Here is a 24048-nt window from a genome sequence, read left to right as displayed (position 1 = left end):
GATTCTCCTGCCTCAGCCTCCTGAGTAGCTGGGAATACAGATGCATGCCACCACGCCCGGCTAATTTTTTATATTTTTAGTAGAGATGGAGTTCCACCATGTTAGACAGGATGGTCTCGATCTCCTGACCTTGTGATCTGCCTGCCTCAGCCTCCCAAAGTGCTGGGATTACAGGCGTGAGCCACCATGCCCAGCCTAATCGATTATTTATAACTGACACTTCAAACCAAAGAACTATTTAAGGAAGAAATGTTTTGTTTCTCACAAGCAACTCACCAGCCAGTATTATTAGTTCAAAAACAACAAGGGCTTCTTTGAAGGGCAGATTACAGAACTAAAGTACCACAGATATATATTCATTTAGGAGACACAAAGAGAATTACATCTCAAAATAATTAGGCTGGGTGAAAGAAACTAGAATTTAGAAAAAAGAGTGTATACCGTAAAATTCCACTTACACAAAGCTCTGGAAATTGCAAACTAATCTAGAGTGACAGATAGTAGACCGGGGGTCCAGGACCAGGTGGGAGAGAGAAATGACAAAGGGCAGAGGGGGATTTGGGGGTGACCGATGTATTTGCTGTCCTGGCTGCGGTGATGATGGTTTCTCAGGTGCATCAGTATATACACATCAGAAGTTATCAAACTGTACACTTTATTTTTTAACTTTTTTTTTGAGATGGAGTTTTGCTCTTATCACCCAGGCTGGGGTGCAATGGCATGATCTTGGCTCACTGCAATCTCTGCCTGCTGGGTTCAAGTGATTCTTCTGCCTCAGCCTCCCAAGTAGCTGGGATTACAGACACGTGCCACCATGCCCGGCTAATTTTTGTATTTTAATAGAGATGGGGTTTCACCATGTTGGCCAGGCTGTACTTGAACTCCTAACCTCAGATGATCTGCCTGCTTCAGGCTCCCAAAGTGCTGGGATTACAGGCATGAACCACTGTGCTCGGCCACAAACAGTATACTTTCAACATGTACAATATGTCAATTATACTTCTGTAAAGCTGTTTTACAAGACTTTTTTAAAGCAATGTGTTTGCCTACTGGTTTGATTTCCTCCCGGTCCAGTTTGCGCCTGTACAGCAGGATGGCGTGGATGGCGTTGCCTGCTCTTGCTGCCTGAATGTGAGTTGGAAGAATATACAGCAGATCCTGAAAAGCGAAAAAGGTGTCATGGAGAGAATCTGCATAGGGAATAAGCAAAGTTAAATATATCACAGCACACCGTGCACACTGCCAGAATATTTCTAGAGATGTATCCAGTTGCATCCGCAATGCTATAAAATACGTGGTCATTTGATTATCTACACTTTGTCTTCTAAACTTTGTTAATGTGTTAGGAGAACATATGTCTTCCCAAATTCTTGTGCTATTAAAGATAATTATTTGCACCAAATATCCTCACGTAACACAGAAAGCTAAGCAAAAATTAGTCGGGGAGCAAGGAGACAGTGAAGAGGTTTTCTGAATGAGACAGACGAAAGGTTGAAATAATTGTTTACATAGAGCCGGGCCTACAACTTTCGAAATTCTCAGACCCTGCTCCAAATGTCCACATTTTCCACAATTGGAGGAAAGGCCAAGGAAGACAGGCCTGACCTATATCTTGGAAGAGTCTATGTGCACACCGAGTCTCCAGTGATGTAGAAAGTGCCTGTTTGTGGGAAACGAACACAGGCCTCCCAGTGGGAAGGGTGTCAGATAAACAGCTCACTCGCAAACAGAGCAGGAAAAGAAGTTCTATGGACTAGAATGATGGTTTTTCTTTCAGTTTGAGATATTTCAGATGGGAAAAAAAAAGTTAAGTGAAAAAGAAATTTTGAAAAGAAGAAAAACAGAAAAAGCAAATGATAGGCCGGGTGTGGTGGCTCACCACACCAGTAATCCCAGCACTTTGGGAGGCCAAGGCGCAGGGATCACCTGAGGTCGGGAGTTCGAGACCAGCCTGACCAATATGGCAAAACCCCGTCTCTACTAAAAACTACAAAAATTAGGCAGGCATGGTGGCAATCGCCTGTAGTCCTAGGTACTCGGGGGCTGAGGCAGGGGAATTGCTGGAACGGGAGGCTGCAGTGAGTGGAATCGTGCTACTGCACTCTAGACTTGGCAACAGAGCCAGACTCCATCTCAAAAAAGAGAAAAAAAAAAAGAAAAAAGTAAATGATGAAGAAAAAATAAATGAGGGGAAAAAATAGAAAGAAGTGTTCAAGTCCTTCATAAGAAGGAAGTGTAGGAATAGAAGGAAAAGGAAAGAGAATTCTATTTGCCACTTAATAAACCAGTGATTGAGATCCCAAAGTGAGGGGTCTTCTAACCATCCATGCTTTGAAAGACAAAGCCCAGGAAACAGGAAACTACCCTGGATGCACACCCCTCTGGCGTCTCAGGAAACAGAAGGGTGCAGCACAGCGCGTCGGTGGCAGGGTCTTCGCTGATCCACTGTCCCTGAGCCCTGGGGTTCTGCAGGGATTTTAAGGCCACTGTGACACTAAGTTCCAGTGTTAAGTCATAAAAACAGCAGGACAGGCTGGGCACAGCAGCTCACACCTGTAATCCCAGCACACAGGGAGGCTGAGGCAGGTGGATCACGTTAGGTCAGGAGTTTGAGACCAGCCTGGCCAACATGGTGAAACCTCACCTCTATTAAAAATACAAACATCAGCCAGGCGTGGTGGTAGGTGCCTGTAATCCCAGCTACTTGGGAGGCTGAGGCAGGAAAATCACTTGAACCCAGGAGGCGGAGGCTGCCGTGAGCCATGATGGTACCATTGCACTCCAGTCTTGGTGACAAGAGAAATGCTCTGTCTCAAAAACAAAACACAATAAAAACAAAAAAACAGCGGGACAGGTACAGCACAGTGAGGAATTACTGCTTGCCACAAACCCCCCTGCAGAAGCAGAGCACCGTGGGCTGCTGGACTGCTACTGAAGGGCACTCACAGGCTTCTCCAGCCTGGAAGCAGGACAGGGAGGAGCAGGAGCCAATCCCCGGAGCTTTCCAAGGCCGCCCACGGGCCCGTGAAGATGCCACCTCTGTGGACAGACCCGCCACCCCACCGCCCCCGCCAGACAGCCGGCCGGGCTGGGGGACTCACCATGGCGTAGTAGTTGCTGTTCACCATGAGCGGCCCTCGTCCCCGGAGGTAGATGTACTCCTCCCACCAGTCGCTCACCTAGTGGGCACAAGCACCAGACAAACCTGCAGGCTCAGTGGGCTGGGCAGGCTCCCCAGCATCTGCCCAGAGCCTTGGGGAAGGGCAGGCAGTGCTTCTGACATTTCCGCGCCTAACGGGGCCCATTCCAGAACAGGGAATGCAGTCCTAACTAGATGGAATGCGACACCATGGGAAACGCAGTGTTCCTTTTAAGTTGAGACAGGCAGAAAGGAGGTAGTCACCTTCAGTTTGTAGATGGTCAAAAGGGAAAAAAAAAAGCCAAAGTGGGGGGATTGCTTGAGGCCAGGAGTTTGAGACCAGGCTAGGCAGTATAGCAAGGCTCTAGCTCTACATTAAAAATAATAAAATTAAAATTAAAAAATTTTTAAAAGACTAAATGGAAAGTAAATCATAAATGCTTGACTGCTAACAAGTTTTAAAAACCAATACTATGGGTCGGGCATGGTGGCTCACAGCTGTAATCTCAGTACTTTGGGAGGCTGAGACAGGAGGATCACTTGATGCCAGGAGTTTGAAGCCAGCCTTGGCAACACAGCAAGGCTCCACCTCTACAAAACAAGAAATCAGCCAGGTGTGGTGGCTCACACCCATAGTCTCAGCTGCTTGGGAGGATGAGGCAGGAGGGTCACTTGAGCCCAGGAGTTCGAGGCAAGAGTGAGCTATGATCATGCCACTGCATTCCAGCCTGGGCAACAGAGCAAGACCCTTTCTCAAATAAAAGAAAACAGAGACAAAGGCCAGGTGCAGTGGCTCACGCCTGTAATCCCAGCACTTTGGGAGACTGAGGCAGGTTGATCACTTGAGCTCAGGAGTTCCAGACCTGCCTGGCCAAAATGATGAAACCCCGTCTCTACTAAAAATACAAAAATTAGCTGGGCATGATGGCAGGTGCCTGTAATCCCAGCTACTCAGGAGGCTGAGACAGAATTGCTTGAACTCGGGAGGCGGAGATTGCAGTGAGCTGAGATCGCGCTGCTGCACTTCAGCCTGGGTGACAGAGCGAGACTCCCTCTCAAAAACAAAACAAAACAAAACAAAATGTTATGCGACATTGCTCCACAGACTGCTGCTCGTCTTCCCGCTTCCCAGGTCTCCCTGAAGAAGCCACCGTCTCAGTCCACGGCACTAACCTGGCATTCCGCAGGTGTTGTCTCTATTCCCTGGCACCTGCGTCCTGAGGCCACCCAAAGCCGGTCCCCCCAACCACCTCACAGCTGCTGTCTCTTCCTAGCCTGCTGGACCCAGGGATCGCTTCCTTTCCAGCTTTGTGCTGAAACACATGCACCTACAGAACAGTGCCCATGCAAGGGTGTCGTCTGCAGCAGAGAGCTGCTATTTACAAATCCAGCATACCATGCAACCAGCACAGAAGGAAAACAGAACATGCCCAGCCCCCCTAGAGACCCCTCCAGGCCCTGCCCATCCACCCATGATGCGACTTCTAGCACCACCTACTGGTTCTGTCAGGGTCACTTTGGACACCTTCTCTCCCGTGTTAGCTGTTCCTCAAAGCTAGACTCCCTCCCTTGCTTCATCTGCCAGAGGCCTGCTCTCGCCCTCCCAGCACGTGGAAGCCCACCTGTCTCCTGGTACACAGGGCAACCACTAAGATGCTTCATTGGAGGGGATGCTCCTGGGACCACTGAGCCACACTCAATCCCAGCGAGGGGCGATCAGCACTGCCCTATCCCACACCATCCCTGCATCCACCAGCAAGCTCGGGAAGGATGCCCTTGGAATCAAGAGAAACCAAAGAGAAGGATGGGAGCACGTCTCTGGGGCAGGCCAGCACCGCTGCAGGAGACACAGCTCACAGGAGGACTCCTGGGGAAGAGGGAGAGGGCTCCCACGTGCAAAACACAGCATCGTGCCGGTGCACCTGCACTCACGGTAAACCATCCCTGTAGGCTGGGCGCGGTGGCTCATGCCTGTAATCCCAGCACTTTGGGAGGCCAGGTGGGAGGATCATGTGAGCCCAGGAGTTTGACCAGTCTGGGCAACATAGTGACACCCTGTCTCTACAAAAAAAATCCCAAAACCAAGAAACTGTCACTGTCACTATACATCAGTCCTAACACACACACACCCCACTCTGCACGCAGGTAAAACCACCGCTGGAACTTCCTAAGGTGCGATTCTGGCTAATCAAAACTGTTATCCCTGCCCCTCAAAATTAGCATCTTCATACAGAAAAATTTCATGGAGAAAAACTGTGTATACAGACTTACGTAATTTGTAGCCCACCAGGATTTCAACCTCAGATACCACTGTAATCTTGGTCCAAGACTGACAGCAAAATCTTGAGCAAGTGCCGTCATCCGTTTGAAGTCCTCTTCCTTCATGAGAGGCCTCACAGATTCTAGATACTGAGATTGTCGGGGAAAAAAAAATCACCCAGGTTAAAACACATTCATCAAAGTTTACGGTTGCCTCACCTGAGCCTTAGGAAAAGTTCTAACACATTGAAAGGGTTTTAGGCTGGGCATGGCGGCTCATGCTTGTAACCCCTGCACTTTGGGAGGCCGAGGCCAGTGGATCGCTTGAGCTCAAGAGTTCGAGACCAGCCTAGGCAACATGGTGAAACCCCATCTCTACAAAAAAAAAAACAAGACAAAAATTAGCTGGGCATGGTGGTGCATGTCTGTGGTCCCAACTACCTGGGCAGCTGAGGTGGGAGGATCGCTTGAGCCCAGAAGGCTGAGGCTGCAGTGAGCCATGATCACGCCACTGCACCGCAGCCTGGGCAACAGAGTGAGACCCTATCTAAAAAAAAAAAAGTTTAGACTCTTCCCCCAAGCTGGTCTTACCAGTCCTTGGACAGGTTAACTCACTTCGAGGCTAAATGGTGTCATGGGGTAATGATAACTTAACAATTAGACTTTTTCTTCCTTTATTAGCTTTTAAAGCGCCCCAAATCCCACGTCATAAGAAAATCACCATTAAATTTTTAGAATTTAAAATAAATTCTAGAGTTGACTAGAAAAATTAACAAGGAAATTTCAAGAATGTCTCTTATCTGGCCATTAATAAAAGATATGTTCTGGCCGGGCGCGGTGGCTCACGCCTGTAATCCCAGCACTTTGGGAGGCCCAGGCGGGTGGATCACGAGGTCAAGAGATCGAGACCATCCTGATCAACATGGTGAAACTCCGTCTCTACTAAAAATACAAAAAATTAGCTGGGCATGGTGGCGCGTGCCTGTAATCCCAGTTACTCGGGAGGCTGAGGCAGGAGAATTGCCTGAACCCAGGAGGCGGAGGTTGCGGTGAGCCGAGATCGCGCCATTGCACTCCAGCCTGGGTAACAAGAGCAAAACTCCGTCTCAAAAAAAAAAAAAAAAAAAATCTGTTCTGACCTAAGTAAGCTTCGATGACCCGTGATGGTGACCATGAGGTGGGGCAGAGTCATGCTGAGAGCCAGGTGCTGGGGCTGGGCAGGTGCTGAGACCACAGGATGGGAAGGAGGGGCTGGAATAGGTCACAGAACCAGGCCAGGGCCCCCGGTTCAGGATTTTCAGCCCCTGCCCCACCTTGTCCTTTTCCATGAGCTGCTTTGGTTGAACAAATGCTCAGAGGTGAAAACACAGAGAGCAATTTTTTAAAAAGACACTCAAAAGCTTCTGCAACAAACCTAAGCAAGCTCATACGGAAAGTAAAATGGGGTCGGGCGCGGTGGCTCACACCTGTAATCCCCGCACTTTGGGAGGCTAAGGCAGGCAGATCACGAGGTTAGAAGTTCAAGACCAGCCTGGGCAACACAGTGAAACCCTGTCTCTACTAAAATACAAAAAATTAGCTGGGCGTGGTGGCAGGCATCTGTAATCCCAGCTAATCAGGAGGCTGAGGCAGGAGAATCACTGCAACCTGGGAGACGGAGGTTGCAGCGAGCTGAAACTGTGCTACTGCACTCTAGCCTGGGCAACAGAGCGAGGCTCCGTCTCAAAAAAAAGAAAGTATGGTCAGGTGCGGTAGCTCACACCTGTAATCCCAGCACTTTGGGAGGCTGAGGTATGAAGAGTGCTTGAGCCCAAGCAGTCTTGACCAGGTCAAGACGAGCCTGGGCAACAGAGTGGAACCCCGTCTCTGCAAAAAATTACAAAAATTAGCTGGGGGCAGTGGCACGCGTCTGTGGTCCCAGCTACTTCGAAGGTTGAGGTGGGAGGATCACTTGGGCCCAGGAGTTCGAAGCTGCAGTGAGCCAGGATCACACCACTGCATTCCAGCCTGGGTGAGATGCCATCTCCCCTCCGCAACACACAAAACATAAAACTGTTGCCAACCCCACAATTTGTCATGGAATATTTTAATCCGACAAGTTGTCTGCTGTAAAACATAAAGGCTTGGTGCAATAGTAATCTCGCTAGGGCCCCTCCCTGTATGTTGAAAAGTAAGATCCCACTCCCTTAAAAGGACCAGCTGTGGCTGGGCATGGTGGCTCAGCCTGTAACCTCAGTAGTTTGGGAGGCTGAATCAGGAGGACTGCTTGGGCCCAGGAGTTCAAGACCAGCCTGGACAACATGGCAAGACCCCCGTCTCTACAAAAAACTAGTTGCAGGCATCCTGGTGCACACCTGTGGTCCCAGCTACTTGGAAGGCTAAGGCAGGAGGATCACTCGGGCCCAGGAATTCGAGACTGCAGTGAGCTAGACGGCACCACTGCCTTCCAGCCTGGGTGAGAGAGCGAGACTGTCTCCAAAGAAAAGTGGGGGGGCCAGCTGTCAAGCATCGAGGCCTATTCAAAGTAAAATGCCATGAATGAGACAGAAAATCATGCTCTGAGTGTGCTGAAGTGGAGCCCTCACCTACACAACACAGATGGAGGTCACCGAAGGTTCAGCATCTCACCCTCCCCACATCCTGCCAGTGGAACAGGGGCTGCCATCAGCCCTGACTGGCAAGCCTGGGCACAGAAAAGCAGAGATGGGGAGGGCCAGGCGCAGCAGCTCACGCCTGTAATCCTAGCACTTTGGGAGGCCAAGGTGGGTGGATCATTTGAGATCAGGAGTTCGAGACCAGCCTGGCCAATATAGTGAAATCCCATCTCTACTAAAAATATAAAAATTAGCCAGGCGTGGTGGCACACACCTGTAATCCCAGCTACTAGGGAGGCTGAGGCAAGAGAATGTTTGAACCAGGGAGGTGGAGGTTGCAGTGAGCTGAGATTGCGCCACTGCACTCCAGCCTGGGTGACAGAGGGAGAGTCCCTCTCAAAAAATAAAATAAAATAAAATAAGGCCAGGCGTGGTGGCTCACGCCCGTAATCTCAGCACTTTGGGAGGCTGAGGCAGGTGGATCATGAGGTCAGGAGATGGAGACCATCCTGGCCAACATGGTGAAACTCTATCTTTAAAATAATAATAAATAAAATAAAATAAAACTTTAAAAAAATGCACCGAGCAGTTTCTCTATGAAACACAATACTTTTTAAAAAACATCTAAGATGCAGCAGTGATGCATTGGAAGAAAAAAAAAAAGACTTCCTATGAGAACGCTACCAGGCGCACGGCTGAAGGCTCCTATAGCCCAATGGTGGTGGCCTAGTTCGTCATAACTTAGACCTAAGCCTTCATCCACAGATGCCTGGCGTTTCAGCGTGAGGCCTAAGCCACACCTACCCTGTTCACAGTGTCTTTGACAGCAGGGACCGGCAGGCGAGGCAGCGACGTCTGGAAGCTGTACAGCATGGGCTTTCGGCCTGAAAAGAGCTTGACCATACCCTGAAGAGAGAGAATGATATTTTCAGCCTATCGCCACACCACCCAGAACGCACCTGTTCTGGTCTGATCTTGGAAGCTAAGCAGGGTCGGGCCTGGTTAGTACCTGGATGGGAGAATTACATTTTCAAAGACAAGGCTGTGTTAAAGGGGTCTGAAGCCACTTTGCCAGTGCACACAACGTGCCAACCACTTATGGATTTTCTGTGTTGATTTATTTTTTGTCTGGTCCATCTTCTACCCGCCACTGTGCCTACAGATTCTAGCAAACAAGCATGTAACCCTCCTCTCACCGCCAATAAAAACCTGGGCAATATGGCAAAACACCAACTCTACAAAAAATGCAAAAAATTAGCCAGGCGTGGTGGCATGTGCCTGATGTCCCAGCTGCTTGGGAGGCTGAGATGAAAGGATTGATTGAGCCTGGGAGGTCGATGCTGCAGTGAGCCATGATCACACCACTGTACTCCAGCCTGGGCGACATAGTGAGACCCTATCTCAAAAAGCAAGACAAAAGTAAACAAACGGAAAAACCGGGTGGAATCACAGCCAAGCCTGACGGAGGCTGTGGGACACTGCTGCCAGCCTCGTGGCCGGCCAGTCCCCTGACTGTGTGCTTCTGCAGCTAAGCTAAGTCTCACCCCACCTCCTTTTGCAAGGCCCTTCGTTTCGGGATTGGCTCCAGGAACAGGGAGCTGGGCCTAAGTGCCTGTCCCTGAGCCAAGCCCAGGGAAAGCAGTGTCTTTCCTCCAGTTTTTGCCAAGCCTCCCGGAGGGCACATTTGTGGCCCTTGGTTTTAGGCTGGATGATCAAGCCTGATAATAACCAGTCACCTCAATGCCAACCAAAACAAAGGAAGTCCTCGGCCCCGGCGAGGAGTCTGGTGCCGAAGGGCGTTGGGACTCAGCTGAACCTCGGCTTCGAACCTACTGGAGGGAGTGCCCTTCAGCCAGCTTTGCCAAGCGTGGAAGCCACCCGAGTCTTCTAAGCGCTAAATTCTGCTTCTCTACAAATCAGAAATTTTACATCCAAATGGTAGAAAATTGATTTGTGAGAAAAAATTTGTTTGGCCAGACGCGGTGGCTCACACTTGTAATCCCAGCACTTCGGGAGGCCGAGGAGGGTGGATCGCTTGAGCCTAGGAGCTCAAGACCATGGAGCCAACATCGCGAAATCCTGTCTCTATTAAAAATACAAAAAATTATCTGGGCGTGATGGTATGCGCCTGTGGTCCCAGCTACTCTGGAGGCTGAGGAGAGAGGATCGCTTGAGCCTGGGAGGCAGAGGTTGCAATAAGCTGAGATCGCACCACTGCACTCCAGCCTGGGCGACAGAGCAAGATGCTGCCTCAAATTAAAAAAAAAATTGGGCCAGGTGCGGTGGCTCACACCTATAATTCCAGCACTTTGGGAGGCCGACTCAGGTAGATCATTCAGTCAGGAGATCGAGACCATCCTGGCCAGCATGGTAAAACCTCATCTCTATTAAAAATACAAAAAATTAGCCGGGCATGGTGGTGTGTGCCTGTGGTCCCAGCTACTCAGGAGGCTGAGGCGGGAGAATCACTTGAACCCAGGAGGCGGAGAAGCTGAAATCGCACCACTGCACCCCAGCCTGGGCAACAGAGCGAGACTCTATGTCAAAAAAAAAAATATGTTTGGGAAAGAGCAGAGCCTGGGTGTATGGTGGGCACTGCGGTGACTCCCTCGCTTCCCTCACGAGCAGGCTCCCCGGAGGCTGGACAGCAGCCCAGCCCAGGCAGGTACCACTGCGGGGCCACCCCGAGGCGACTGAGCGGAAGAGCCTCAGAGCCAAGGTCAGGGCAGACGAGAAAGCAAAGCAGACACACGGCTTCATACACACTGGCAGAGCCATGGAGCAGCCCCATTCAAGAAAGATTCTGCAGAAAATTTTCTCATGATTACTTGGTCCATTAGAACCATTTAGACCACTTGGCAAGACAGGGGTGAAAAAAGCAGACGTTTCTTTACACATGTCTGGCCCCAAAGACCCAGGCTGGGCTTGAGATGCTGAGCGAAGCCCAAGGCCCAGGGCCACGACTACACTGGGCAGACGGCACATGGGGCACAGGCCAGCTCGGGGGCCTGCAGGGGTCACAGGGGTCTGAGCCTCGGGGGGGGCCTCAAAAGTTCAGAGATGATGCCCACCTTGGAGGGTATTTTCAGAACACCTAAGCCCATAAATATATGTGTGTGTATATATATACGTATATACACATATATAGTGTGTGCATATATACGTATATACACATATACATATACGTGTGTGTATATATATGTATATACACTGGCCATCTGCCCAGTGTAGTCGTGGCCCTGGGCCTTGGGCTTCGCTCAGCACCTCAAGCCCAACCTTGGTCTCTGGGGCCAGACATGTGTAAAGAAATATACATATACACACATATATTTATGGGCTTAGATATATACATATATATACACATATATATATACACACACAAATATATATATTTTGAGACAGGGTCTGGCTCTGTTGCCCAGGTTGGAGTGCAGTGGCATAATCACAGCTCACTGCAGCCTTGACCTCCTGGGCTCAAGCGATCCTCCCACCTCAGCCTCTCGAGCAGCTAGGATTACAGGCATGCACCACCATGCCTGGCTAATCTGCCTGGCTAAGTTTTGTATTTTTAGTAGAGACGGGGCTTCGCCACGTTGCCTAGGCTGGTCTCTAGCTCCTGAGCTCAAGTGGTTCTCCCAGCTTCACCTCCAAAAGTACTAGGATTACAGGCAGGAGCCACTGTGCCTGGTCCCCATAAAAACATTGAAATGGAGGCCAGGTGTGATGGCTCACACCTGTAATCCCAGTACTTTGGGAGGCTGAGGTGGGCAGATCTCTTGAGCTCAGGAGTTTGAGACCAGCCTGGCCAACATGGCGAAACCCCGTCTCTATTGAAAAATGCAAAAATTGGCCAGGCGTGGTGGCTCACGCCTGTTATCCTAGCACTTTGGGAGGCTGAGGTGGGTGGTCACCTGAGGTCAGGAGTTCAAGACCAGCCTGGCCATCTTGGTGAAACCCCATCTTTAAAAAAAAGATTAAAAAAAAAAAGAAAAATGCAAAAATTAGCCAGGGATGGTGGTGTGTGCCGATAGCCCCAGCTACTTGGGAGTCTGAGGTGGCAAAAATCGCTTGAGCCCAGGAGGTCGAGGCTGCAGTGAGCCGTGATTGTGACACTGCACTCCATCCTGGGCAACAGAGCAAGACCCTGTCTCAAAAAGAAAAAAACAAAGCTGTGCGGGGTGGTTCAGGCCTATAATCCCAGCACTTTGGGAGGCTGAGGCGGGTGGATCACCTGATGTCAGGAGTGCAAGACCAGCCTGACCAACATGGTGAAACCCCGTCTCTACTAAATACAGAATTATCTGAGCGTGGTGGTGCGTGCCTACAGTCCCAGCAACTTGGGAGGCAGAGGCAGGAGAATTGCTTGAACCTGGGAAATGGAGGTTACAGTGAGCTGAGATCACGCCATTGCACTTCAGCCTGGACAACAAAATCAAAACTCTGTCTCAAAAAATAAATAAATAAAACAAAATAAAATAAAAAAGAAAAAGGAAAAAAAAACATTTAAATCATGAAATTTGGACAAGCATCCACATACATGGCAAATCCATTACCTTAAATAAGGATCCCTTGGGCTAAGGGCCAAAGCAAGCTGAGGGAACATTCCGGAAGCTAAGTCTGAGTCCTGGGAGCCTGCCAGAGGGGTGAGCTAAGGTAACCATTTAATGCCTGACAACAAGTGAGTCAAGAATGTTATAAAGAACCAGACGGACAGAACTTCCATATGATGAATGACCTGAACTACAAACCCAGGAGACCTCGATATAAAATGCTGTAGATCTCACTAATGTCACAAAAGGAAAGCACTCTGGCCCCCGCTTTTGCATCACGGTGACTCAAACCTCTCCAGCCATTAGAGGCTGAGGTCCACATCACCAACCGAGCATCAAGGGAGAAAAGGTCCCCAAGGGTGTCCTTCATTGCAAAGCCCAAACCGTCCACCCCACTCCACAGCCAGAGGGACGTGCAATTACCATCCAGATCTTGGTGGCGCGACTCATCTTGCCATGCTCGGCGAACATCCACCCGTGGTATGAGAGCAGCACTTTCAGGGAGAAGCGCATGGTGACGATGAGGGCCACCCACAGCCCGGTGCCGAACAGCACGCCGCTGACCACGTTCTTCGTCTGGCTGGACATGCAGTCGCTGCGGAGGCAGACCCAGACAAGGGAGGCTGTGCATGTGGCCACACGGTGCCACCCACGCCACTGATGCCACCGACAGACACCACGTGCGGCAGGGCCCAGCAGCCTGCCCCAGGTAGAGCCGGGAAAGTCAGAGGGAGAGCATGAACCGAGCTCTCAAAACACTCACGGGACTCTCCTCCTTGCCCCAAAACCAATCATGCTGAAAGCAGTTGGCAGACCTGGGCGCTGGGGGCAGGCCTGGCTGCTCTCTTCCTGGAGTCCCTTCAGCCTCCCTTGGCCAGGCACAGTGGCGCATGTCTATAATCCTAGCACTTTGGGAGGCCGAGATGGGTGGATCACTTGAGTCCAGGAGTTCGAGACCAGGCTGGGCTACATGGGCCAAACCCCATCAATACAAAAATAAAATTTGAAAAAGAAAACAAAGCTCAATCTGCTTTGTTGGCCTCGAAACCAACCAGGGCTACTTTGTGTCATCTGGAAAAAGATACAGCTTCCTCCAGGACCTCAGGACCAACAGCAGAGGGGATGGTGAGGCTAGGACCCAGCCACTGTGAGCACCACGCCCTGCCGACCTGCGCCGCCCCAGCAGGTGCGAAAGAAATTCTGTGCCACTTTCTTCCGCTCTTTATGACTTTTTTCTCTCAAACTTACTTTTAGATGTAATCGTCATCTCAGATCAGTTGTTACAACTATTAGCTCCAGTATTTACCTCAGAAGAGCTTGTTTTTGACTTAGGCACATTTAACACGAATAAAGAAACAGACCACGTAAACTGGTCATGTAAATAGTCCACTTAAATACAGGAAACGTTTTTATTTGTGAAGGAAAGTAGTATATTTAATGGTAAAGATGGGACTTTAAAAATGAGATGAAAGGCAGCTTTTTCTCTTTTTTTTTTTTTTTGAGATGGAGTCTCATTCTGTTGCCCAGGCTGGAGTGCAGTGGTGCAATCTCGGCTCACTGCAACCTCCGCCTTCTGGGTTCAAGCAATTCTTCCACCTCGGCCTCCCGAGTAGCTGGGACTGCAGGTGCACGCCGCCACACCCAGCTAATTTTTGTATTTTTTGTACAGACGAGGTCTCACCATATTGCCCAGGCTGGTCTCAAACTCCTGACCTCAGGTGATCCTCCCACCGCGGCCTCCCAAAGTGCCGGGATTACAGGTGTCAGCTGCTGCGCCTGGCTAGAAATGCAGCTATTTTGTGGTTTGTTTTAGTTTTGGGAACTGCAAAATATTTTTAAAATAAAAACTATTTACGTATGCTTCAAATGATTAAAACACCAATATATATAACCTAAAGGTGTCTCCAATATTTGAAAAGCACTAATTTAGCCAGGCACAGTGGTGCAAGTCTATAATCCTATAGGAGGCCATGATGGGTGGATCGCTTGAGTCCAGGAGTTCAAGACCAGCCTGGGCAACATGGCCAAACCCCATCAGTATAAAAATAAGATTTAAAAAAGAAAACAAAATAATTCAAAATAAGAAATAAAAAAAAGAAAACCACTAACTTAAGATTGCATAATATTTAAGTGACACAAACAAATTATCTTCAAGGTTAAGTACTCTTGCTTCAAAACGTGTTATCTTTCTATAACCCGTCAAATCTAGCACTTGAGTTTAACTGGAGTCTCTACTTTAAACCTATCTGCTCTTTTCTGGTCATCTAACCTACAAGCGAACTTGGGTTTAGGGATTTAAGGAGCTACCTTTTAGATAATCTACATTTTAGATTACCAAAGGAAAAAGATCTATATACTTAACTTGATTTACAAAAATAAAAAAGTATTTTAGCATAAACAAATAAATGACACATTTGAGATTTTAAAAAATATAGACGCATAGGCACTTAGATAAAAAACATCAGCAAAAAGCTTTCTTTGAAAGAACAAGCTCCTTACAAGTCTGTTGGGGGCAGACTTAGGGACAAACCCCACATGACATGTATGACTCCACTTTTTTTCTTTTCTTTTCTTTTAAGAGATGGGGGTCTCACTATGTTGCCCAGGCTGATCTTGAACTCCTGGGCTCAAGCAATCCTCCTGCCTCGGCCTCCCAAAGTACTGGGATTACAGGCCACCATGCCCAGCCTGACTCCATGTTTGAAGGCAGCAGCCCAGGGATACTGCAGTCCCCCCCAGGAGGGCAGCTCTGGATTGGCCCATGAAGCTTGAAGACGCTGGCCTTTAACCCCGCCTTTCTAAATTTAGGCCAGGCATGGCCCAGTTTACCAAAATAGGTTTAAGAGGGGCAAAGAAACAAATCTTACAGAGACTCAGATTATTAAAGGCTTTAAATAGTCAACACTTTTAAATATAATCCAGTTTTAAGAGGGAGCCTACACTAGAGAGTGCATTAAAGATCTGGGCCAGGCACAGTGGCTCATGCTTGTAATCCCAGCACTCTGGGAGGATGAAGTGGGTGGATCACATGAGGTCAGGAGTTCAAGACCAGCCTGGCCAACATGGTGAAACCCTGTCTCTACCAAAACTACAAAAATTGGTTGGCCATGGTGGCACATGCCTGTAGCCCTAGGTACTCAAGAGGCTGAGGCAAGAAAATCACTTGACCCTGGGAGGAGGAGGTTGCAGTGAGCCGAGATCGCGCCACAGCACTCCAGCCTGGGCAACAGAGTAAGACTCTGTCTCAATAAGAAAAAAAAAAAGTCCTAGCACTTGGGAGCCCAAGGCAGGCGGACTGCCTGAGCTCAGGAGTTCGAGACCAGCCTGGGCAACAAGATGAAACCCCGTCTCTACTAAAAATACAAAATACAGTAGCCAGGCATGGCGGCATGTGCCGGTAATCCTAGCTACTCGGGAGGCTGAAGCAGGAGAACTGCTTGAACCTGGGAGGCAGAGGTTGCAGTGAGCTGAGATCATGCCACTACACTCCAGCCTGGGGGACAGAGTGAGACTCAGCTCCAAAAAAAAGTCTTCATTATTCATTAATCCCACGAGAACAAAAAGTCCGTAGGAAGAGCTGCATACACAAGGCTCGGAGGCAGCTGTCCACTGCAGCCCTGTGGCTGCTGTGACCTCAAGGAAGAGAGCAGCCAGGCCTGCCCTGAGCGCCCAGGTCTGCCAACTGCTTTCTGAGTGACAGCAATGACAGCAGTTCCCAGGCAGACAAGGAACCTGGCAGGCATCCCGGCCAGGCATGCTTATAAAATGACTGGGAACTTTCATTCTGTCTCTTGAAGACACTTACAGAGGCCTGAGCCACCTCAAGGTTTCGAGCACTCAGCTGCACTCTCAGTGACTCTGGAGGGTCCGGGGGCTTCCTGGAAAAGGAACGGGGTGTGGAGGGGTCCTCTGCAGACTCTTTGCAAAAAAGGGGTTCAGGAATCAGGGCACCTGCTCAAGCTGCCCTTGGAAGATTCAGACAATTAATCTCTTTAATCTTTTATTTCTAGTCATCAGAATCAAGGCCAGGCATGGTGACTCACATCTATTAACCCTAGCACTTCAGGAGGCTGAGGCAGGTGGATCACTGGAGGTCAATAGTTTGAGACCAACCTGGTCAACATAGCGAAACCTCATCTCTATGAAAAATACAAAAATTAGCCGGGCATGGTGGTGGGTACCTGTAGTCCCAGCTACTTGGGAGGCTGAGTCGCGAGAATCGCTTGAACCCAGGAGGCGGAGGTCGCAGTGAGCTAAGATCGCGCCACTGCACTCCAGCCTGGGCAACGGAGCAAAAACTCCATCCACCCCCCAGCCAAAAACATCAAAGTTAGCCATTAACTGAGTGAGTTTTCGTTTATGTCACTTTTTCTGCCAGTTTATTTTCTTATTTCTTTCTGATGAAACAATATTTGCATGCAAACAATCTGGAAGGCGTGATTCTAAAGACCCAGAGCTTCGTTTTTCTAGCTGAGCCCTGACCCCAACACTGTGCCTTCCACCTGCAACTCCTGGCCCCCAAAACAAAGCCCAATTAGGAGGAGTTGGGGGTTATTATTCCTCTAGACCAAAAATGCCATTGGGGCAAACAAGCAGCACAGAAATCGAACCAAACGCCTGGCAAGGGCAGCAGGGATCCTTCCGAGACACCGCGGAGCTTTCGGACCAGAAAGTAAAACGTGTGTCCAAGTGCAAGGGTCACAGCTGCACAGGGAAACTGAGTCTCCCCGCGTTCCACCGTCTGGAGGCTCAAATGGCGATAAAGCAGCAGTGTTCACTTGCATTTGTCTCATGGAAGCTTCTGCGGCAGGGGATGGGGGACCTCAGGGGTACACTGAAGAAAGCACAGATTTCAGAGCTGGGCAGAGCCGGGTTTGAATTCCAGCTTCCCTGCTCCCTCCTCCTGTGACTCGGGCAGACACTTGCACCTGTCTGAATGCTTCTTCACTGGTAAAGGGGACCCTAATGAGAGGTCACTGCAGTGCAGGGTCTGACCTTCCTAAATGGGAGTCTGGGCCAGCTCCTGAACTGGATGGAATAATGGACATTACAGGTGTGCAATACATGTGTGCTATCAACAGCCAGCAGGTATTTGGAAAAAAAATAGCCAAGCCCAGTGGCTCGCACCTGTAATCCCAACATTTTGGGAGGCCAAGGTGGTCGGATCATGAGGTCAGCAGATCGAGACCATCCTGGCCAACATGGTGAAACCCCATCTCTACTAAAAATACAAATATTAGCTGGGCGTGGTGGCACGTGCCTGTAATCCCAGCTACTCAGGAGGCTGAGGCAGGAAGAACCGCTTGAACCTGGGAAGCGGAGGTTGTAGTGAGCCGAGATTGCACCACTGCACATCAGCCTGGCAACAGAACAAGACTCCATCTCAAAAAAAGAAAAAAAAAAAGGTTAGCTGGGCATGGTGGCGGGTGCCTGTAATCCCAGGAAGCTGAGGCAGGAGAATCACTTGAACCCGAGAGGCAGAGGTTGCAGTGAGCCGAGATTGTACCACTGCACTTCAACCTGACAACAGAACGAGACTCTGTCTCAAAAAAAAAAAAGAAAGAAAAAGAACATGTGCTGAGTGTTACCTAAGGTGTCTCTGGGCCTTATGTCTTGGTAGCAAGAGAGCCTGCTTTCAAACCCCCAGGAAAATCTAAACCCCTAGGGGTGGGAGTGATGGGGGAGGTCCCCTGGAGATTTCTAAACCAGCCTGATAGAGAGCTAGGTGGGTGCGGTCCCTGCAGAGGACCCTACAGCAGTCCGTTCAAGGGTCGCGGAACTCTGGGATGAACTGACTCCAAGTACAAAGAAATGACCACATTGGGAATCAACCCCCTGAGCAGAAGTTCCGTGTCAGAGCCCTACCGTGCAGGCTAAGGGCACTGTCACTGCTGGCTACCCTCCAGGCCCTGACACCTTCTGAGGGGTGCCCCAGACCACGACCACTCTCTCACCCTGGTCTTCAGAGGAAGGGCTGCAGGGGACACAAACTCCTCCGGGCCCTGACACCTTCTGAGGGGTGCCCCAGACCACAACCACTCTCTCACCCTGGTCTTCAGAGGAAGGGCTGCAGGGGACACAAACTCCTCGGGGACCTTAACGCCACCCAGGAAACGGAGAAGAAAGCTGATGTGAGAACAGCCTCAGGGCTTCACATCAAATCCAGAACAGTGACAGTCACCACAATTGAAGAGACATAAAAACAGCAATAAAATCAGTAACTTCCGGGCGGGCGTGGTGGCTCACATCTGTAATCCCAGCACTTTGGGAGGCTGAGGTGGGTGGATCACGAGGTCAGGAGTTCAAGACCAGGCTGGCCAAGATGGTGAAACCCTGTCTCTACTAAAAATATAAAAATTAGCCTGGCGTGGTGGGGGGCACCTGTAACCCCAGCTACTCAGGAGGCTGAAGCAGGGAATTGCTTGAACTGGGAGGCAGAGGTCGCAGTGACCTGAGATTGTGTCACTACACTCCAGCCTGGGTGACAGAGAGAGACTCTGTCTCAAAAAAAAACCAAAAACCAAAAAACAAAAAAACAAAATTGTTAACTGGAGATTTCACAGGATTACTTACGTCCTTTCCAGCGTCCGATTGATTTTTGCGATTATTCCTAATGAGGGGTCGATCTTGGCGTACATCGTTGTCATCACGCCCACCACCACGATGAGCCAGCTGGAGGGGCTCGCTGGATACACGCCAGTGATGATGCCATTCTAAAGACAGACACACGGGCCGTTAGCGGCGTCCCCGCACAGCCCCCAGGGCAACGACGCTGCATGGCCCCGGCAACAGGGATGCTGAGACGCCAGGCAGTGAGGAGAGGGTGTCTGCAGCGTGTGTGTGCTAAGACACCACACCCTACTAGCTGGGACTCTCCCTAGAGTTTACAGCCTGCGGCAGTTCCAGTTTCCTCCCTTCCTCTGCTTCTGAGCCAAAACCCACCCTGAAACCTTCCCCCAGTGGACACCCCAGGCCATGAGAATCAGCTCAGGTACGAGTTTAGCTGGTGAAGTACGCCACTGAGCCACCATGAAGTCCCCTGCCCAGCCTGCTACTGTCTAGAATGTGCTGAGACCCCAGCTCCAAAACTGCTCCTCCTGCTGCCCCGTGTCAGAAGGCTGCTGCACCCTGAATATTTCACTGGAGACCTCACTCCATGTCTTTTTTTTGTTTGTTTTTTAGAGATGAGGTTTCACCATTTGATCAGGCTGGTCTCGATCTCCTGACCTCAGGTGATCCGCTCACCTTGGCCTCCCAAAGTGCTAGGATTACAGGCATGAGCCACCGTGCCTAGCCATCACTCTGTGTCAAGAATTTGCTGTAAAATACTCCAGCCAAAAAAAAAAAAAAAAAAAAGGATTATGTCAAACAAAATTGGTTGAAACAAGGAAGGGAATGGTGGGATCATTAATTGATCTTCTTCACTCTTGTGTATGTTTGACAACTCCACTTTAAAAAAATTCTTACTAAAGCATCCTAATAAGATATTGATTTGACCAAGATAATGGATTAAGAATGACTCTAAAGCAGGCCGGGCCCAGTGGCTCACACCTGTAATCCCAGCACTTTGGGAGGCCGAGGCTGGTGGATCACTTGAGGTGAGGAGTTTGAAACCATCCTGGCCAACATGGTGAAATCCTGTCTCTACTTAAAATACAAAAACATAGCTGGGCGTGGTGGTAGTCCCAGCTACTCGGAGGCTGAGGCAGAAGAATCACTTGATCCCGGGAAGCAGAGGTCGCAGTGAGCTGAGATCACGCCACTGCACTCCAACCTGGGTGACAGAGTGAGGCTCTGTCTCAAAAAAAAAAAAAAAATTAGCCAGTCATGGTGGTGTGCACCTGTGGTCCCACCTACTCGGGAGGATGACACAGGAGGATCGCTTGAGCCCAAGAGGTTGAGGCTATAGTGAGTGATGATCGTACCACTGCACTCTACCCCGAGCAACCCTGTCCCCTATCTCAAAAAGGGAAGGGGAGGGGAGGGGAGGGACCCACCTGCCTCTCCGCTGTCCCTGCTGCCACCTGCTCTGGAGCTCAGGCCTTTCTCAGTGGCCCACTTTAGTGCTGCCCTTGGAGAGGGGCACTGGGAAGTCCACAAACTGAACTAAGCTAACCCTGGGGCTGGAGGGCAGGGGGACGGGGGGCGTCCACTTTCAACTTGATGCCCTTTCATCTAGTTTGCATGTTTTCAAATATGCATCAATTCCTTCTTTAATGTTTAAAATAAAGTACAATATATGGAAAAACAAAACACTTATTTTAAAAAAAGAACAAAGTTCTACTTCTTTAGACAAACAGAATGAGAACACGTGGACTCAACTGTACTTGAACTCACGTGGAGCGTTTCTAACGTGTGAATGCTTTATCAACAAAGTACTTACTACATCGACTTGCTCAAGTTTGGAAAAACTCCCTTTTTTTGAGACAAAGTCTTGCTCTGTTGCCCAGACTGGAATGTGGTGGCTCAGTCATGGCTCACTGCAGTCTCTGCCTCCCAGGTTGAAGCGATCCTCCCACCTCAGCCTCCTGAGTAGCTGGGACTACAGATGCATGCCACCATGCCGGCCTAATTTTTGTATTTTTTTTTGTAGAGACAGGGTTTCGCCGTGTCGCCCAGGCTGGTCTTAAACTCCCGAGCTCAAGCGATCGGCCCACCTCGGCCTCCCAAAGTGCAGGGATTACAGGTGTGAGCCACTGCACCCTGCCTGAAAAAAATCTTTGTGAACAAGGTGTAAAGGATTCTGACTCAGAGGAGAAGACGTGAATTCTAGTCTTTACCCTGCCTTCTATTAAGTAGGTTGCTGGCCCTTTGAGTGTCCACTTCCAGGCCTGCTTTAGAGCATGCCAACTCACTCCACCCGCCTTGAGGAACTGCTTCAAGCACCCGGTGAGCTAAAGTCTACGTGAAGGAGTTCCCCAAGCCTTAAGCAGCATGGAAATAGGTAAGTCGCAAGGGATGACCAGTCTGAAACACTCAGACCTCAACAGCTGCAGGAGCCCCGTTCTTAGATATTAAGAGGCATACTGTGTGGACTTCAACACATATCAGAAAACCTTGAATCTGATGAACTTCTTCTTCCAGGAGTGAAGTCCAGAGAGATAGATCTGTTTAAGGGCTTCATGGCTCAGCCGTAGGTCAATCCCGTCTGGAGTGACCGTGAACTGGAAGGCCACAGCTTGGTGAGCTTCTGCCATCTTCCGGGGTCACCTGGAAGCAGAAGGAGAAAATGTAACACAGTGGCACGTGTGACCAGACACTAAAAAAAAAAAAACTCCTCATACAGAAGTGCCATTCCTTCTGAATGTAAGTTTGTCCTCCCCACTTAATAGATGTCATACTTCCCGTCAACAGACCCAACTCCATCACACAGAGGGCATCCCCTCACCTGTCCACAGCTACACAGAAAATCACTGCCTCTGCTTAGGGGCCCAAGATGATCACCAGAAGCCAGGCCTGGGGCACCCCAACCCCTGCCCCTGGAAGTCCCCCGGACCCCGCCTCCAAGCCAGCATCCAGGCCACAACTGCTGACACAAAGCCCACGGCACTTCGGCAACTCACACGGCACAGACAAACCTCAATCTTGCAGCCAGGCCCCTGGAGGCTGTCATTAAAAGCCCAGAGTGTCCATGAAGGAGCACCCGACAGGCCTGGGCCCTGAACTTCAGCGGGGAGTGCACAGAGCCCAAATGCCTCTGCCTCTGGTGTCTGTGTAGCTGCCTTTTTTTTTTTTTTTTTTTTTTGAGACGAAGTTTCATTCTTGTTGCCCAAGCTGGAGTGAAATGGCCTGATCTTGGCTCACGGCAACCTCCACCTCCTGGGTTCAAGCAATTCTCCTACCTTGGCCTCCTGAGTAGCTGGGATTACAGGCATGCACCAACATGCCTAGCTAATTTTTTTCTGTTGTTTTTTTTTTTAGTAGAGACAGGGTTTCTCCATGTTGGTCAGGCTGGTCTTGAACCTCCAACCTCAGGTGATCCGCCCACCTGGGCCTCCCAAAGTGCTGGCATTACAAGTGTGAGCCACTGCGCCCAGCCTGCGTGGCTGCTTTTTTGAGAAACTGTTCTAGGGTTTCAGAAAGACCCACAAAGACGCCACAAGTCAGATGCACAGATGCCTCAAGAATGGCTGCTCACAGACGGAGTGGGCCTCCTTCCTCGGGGGCAGCAGCTGAAGCAGAACACTCCTGGGCAGCCACAGGCTGGACGGACACCAGAGCCTGCATCCCAGACCCAAGCACAGCCCCTCGGGACAGCATCCCCTGCCCGCTGCAGAAAACTGCTCTGGGAAATCTGGTCCATTCTTCCTGTCCCCTTCACCCTGGCTCTGCTGCCTTCCTTCAGGCTCCTTGGCGCAGCCGCTCAGCACAGCATAGCCCCCCATCCCCTCCTGGACCCCCGGCGCGGTGGCTCCTGCCCTTCTCACGGTGCCACCTCCACCTCCTCCCAGGCTGCCTGCCACAAAGTACTAAATGAATAAGAGAAGCTAAGAGGAAAAACCATCAAGTACCACAATAAAAATTTTAAAACTCACGTGTCTGTGTGTGGTGTGTGTGCTTATGTGTGCATGTATGTGGTGTGTGTATGTGTGTATGGTGTTTGTGCGTGTGGTGTGTGTGTGTATGGTGTGTGTGGTGTGTGTGTGGTGTATATGCGTGGTGTGTATGTGCATGTGTGGTGTATGTGTGTGGTGTATGTGTGTGTGGTATGTGTGCATGTGTGGGTGTGTGGTGTGTGTATGTGTGTGTATGTGTGTGTGGCATGTGTATGTGTATGGGGGTGGTGTGTATATGCATATGGGTGTGCATGTATGTGTGGTGTGTGTGTATGTGTGTGTATATTTGCGTGTGTGGTGTGTGTTGTGTGGTGTGTGTGTATATTTGTGTGTGTGGTGTGTGTATGTGTGTGTATGGGGGTGGAGGTGGGTGCATGGGTGTGTGTGGTGTGTGTGTATGGGGGTGGAGGTGGGTGCATGGGTGTGTGTGGTGTGTGTGTATATGTGTGTGGTGTGTATGTGTGTGTGTATGTGTGTGTATATTTGCATGTGTGGTATGTGTATGTGTGTGTGTATGGGGGTGGAGGTGGGTGCATGGGTGTGTGTGGTGTGTGTATATGGGGTGGAGGTGGGTGCATGGGTGTGTGTGGTGTGTGTGTCTATGTGTGTGTGGTGTGTGTGGTGTGCAGTATGTGTGTTGGGGGGGGAGGATGTGGGTGTGGGTGCGTGTGTGTTTGTGTGTGGGGGGTGTGTGTGTGAGTGTGTGAGTATGTGTGTGTGTGTGTGTTCTCACCACAGGATGATTCTCCTGTTTTCACCTACTGATGGCATGGTCAAAATCAGTGACTATCACAGTTTCAAAGATTCCCCTGTTACAGAAATCACCCTGGCTCAGTCCTCCACCAACCAGAACCAGAACACAGAACCACCTGCTGCCAGGACCTGGGAGGCACCCATCTGTCCATGCAACAAGTGTTTGTTGACTGCCTCCAACGTGCCAGCCGAGGACA

At 49.9% G+C, this 24048-nt stretch overlaps 1 protein-coding gene across 1 annotated transcript in view; it reads right to left on the bottom strand.

The window, feature by feature from the left end:
• The window catches only part of CPT1A (carnitine palmitoyltransferase 1A), a 77796-nt gene that overhangs the window by 31780 nt on the left and 21968 nt on the right, over positions 1 to 24048 (bottom strand). Inside the window, exons 2-8 of the mRNA XM_064364658.1 lie at positions 21599 to 21752; positions 19116 to 19255; positions 12966 to 13137; positions 8797 to 8898; positions 5411 to 5548; positions 3102 to 3179; positions 1051 to 1158 (exon numbers count right to left, since the gene is read on the bottom strand). Of these exons, the coding sequence (XP_064220728.1) occupies positions 1051 to 1158; positions 3102 to 3179; positions 5411 to 5548; positions 8797 to 8898; positions 12966 to 13137; positions 19116 to 19255; positions 21599 to 21739 (879 nt within the window). The 5' untranslated portion in view covers positions 21740 to 21752. The remainder of the gene's footprint in view (positions 1 to 1050; positions 1159 to 3101; positions 3180 to 5410; positions 5549 to 8796; positions 8899 to 12965; positions 13138 to 19115; positions 19256 to 21598; positions 21753 to 24048) is intronic.

This window comes from Aotus nancymaae, unplaced genomic scaffold, assembly GCF_030222135.1.
Source record: "Aotus nancymaae isolate 86718 unplaced genomic scaffold, 86718_ANA_hifiasm-v0.15.2.pri h1tg000059l, whole genome shotgun sequence".
NCBI classification, from domain to species: Eukaryota; Metazoa; Chordata; class Mammalia; order Primates; family Aotidae; genus Aotus; species Aotus nancymaae.
This window is presented reverse-complemented; position numbering and strand designations above follow the sequence as displayed.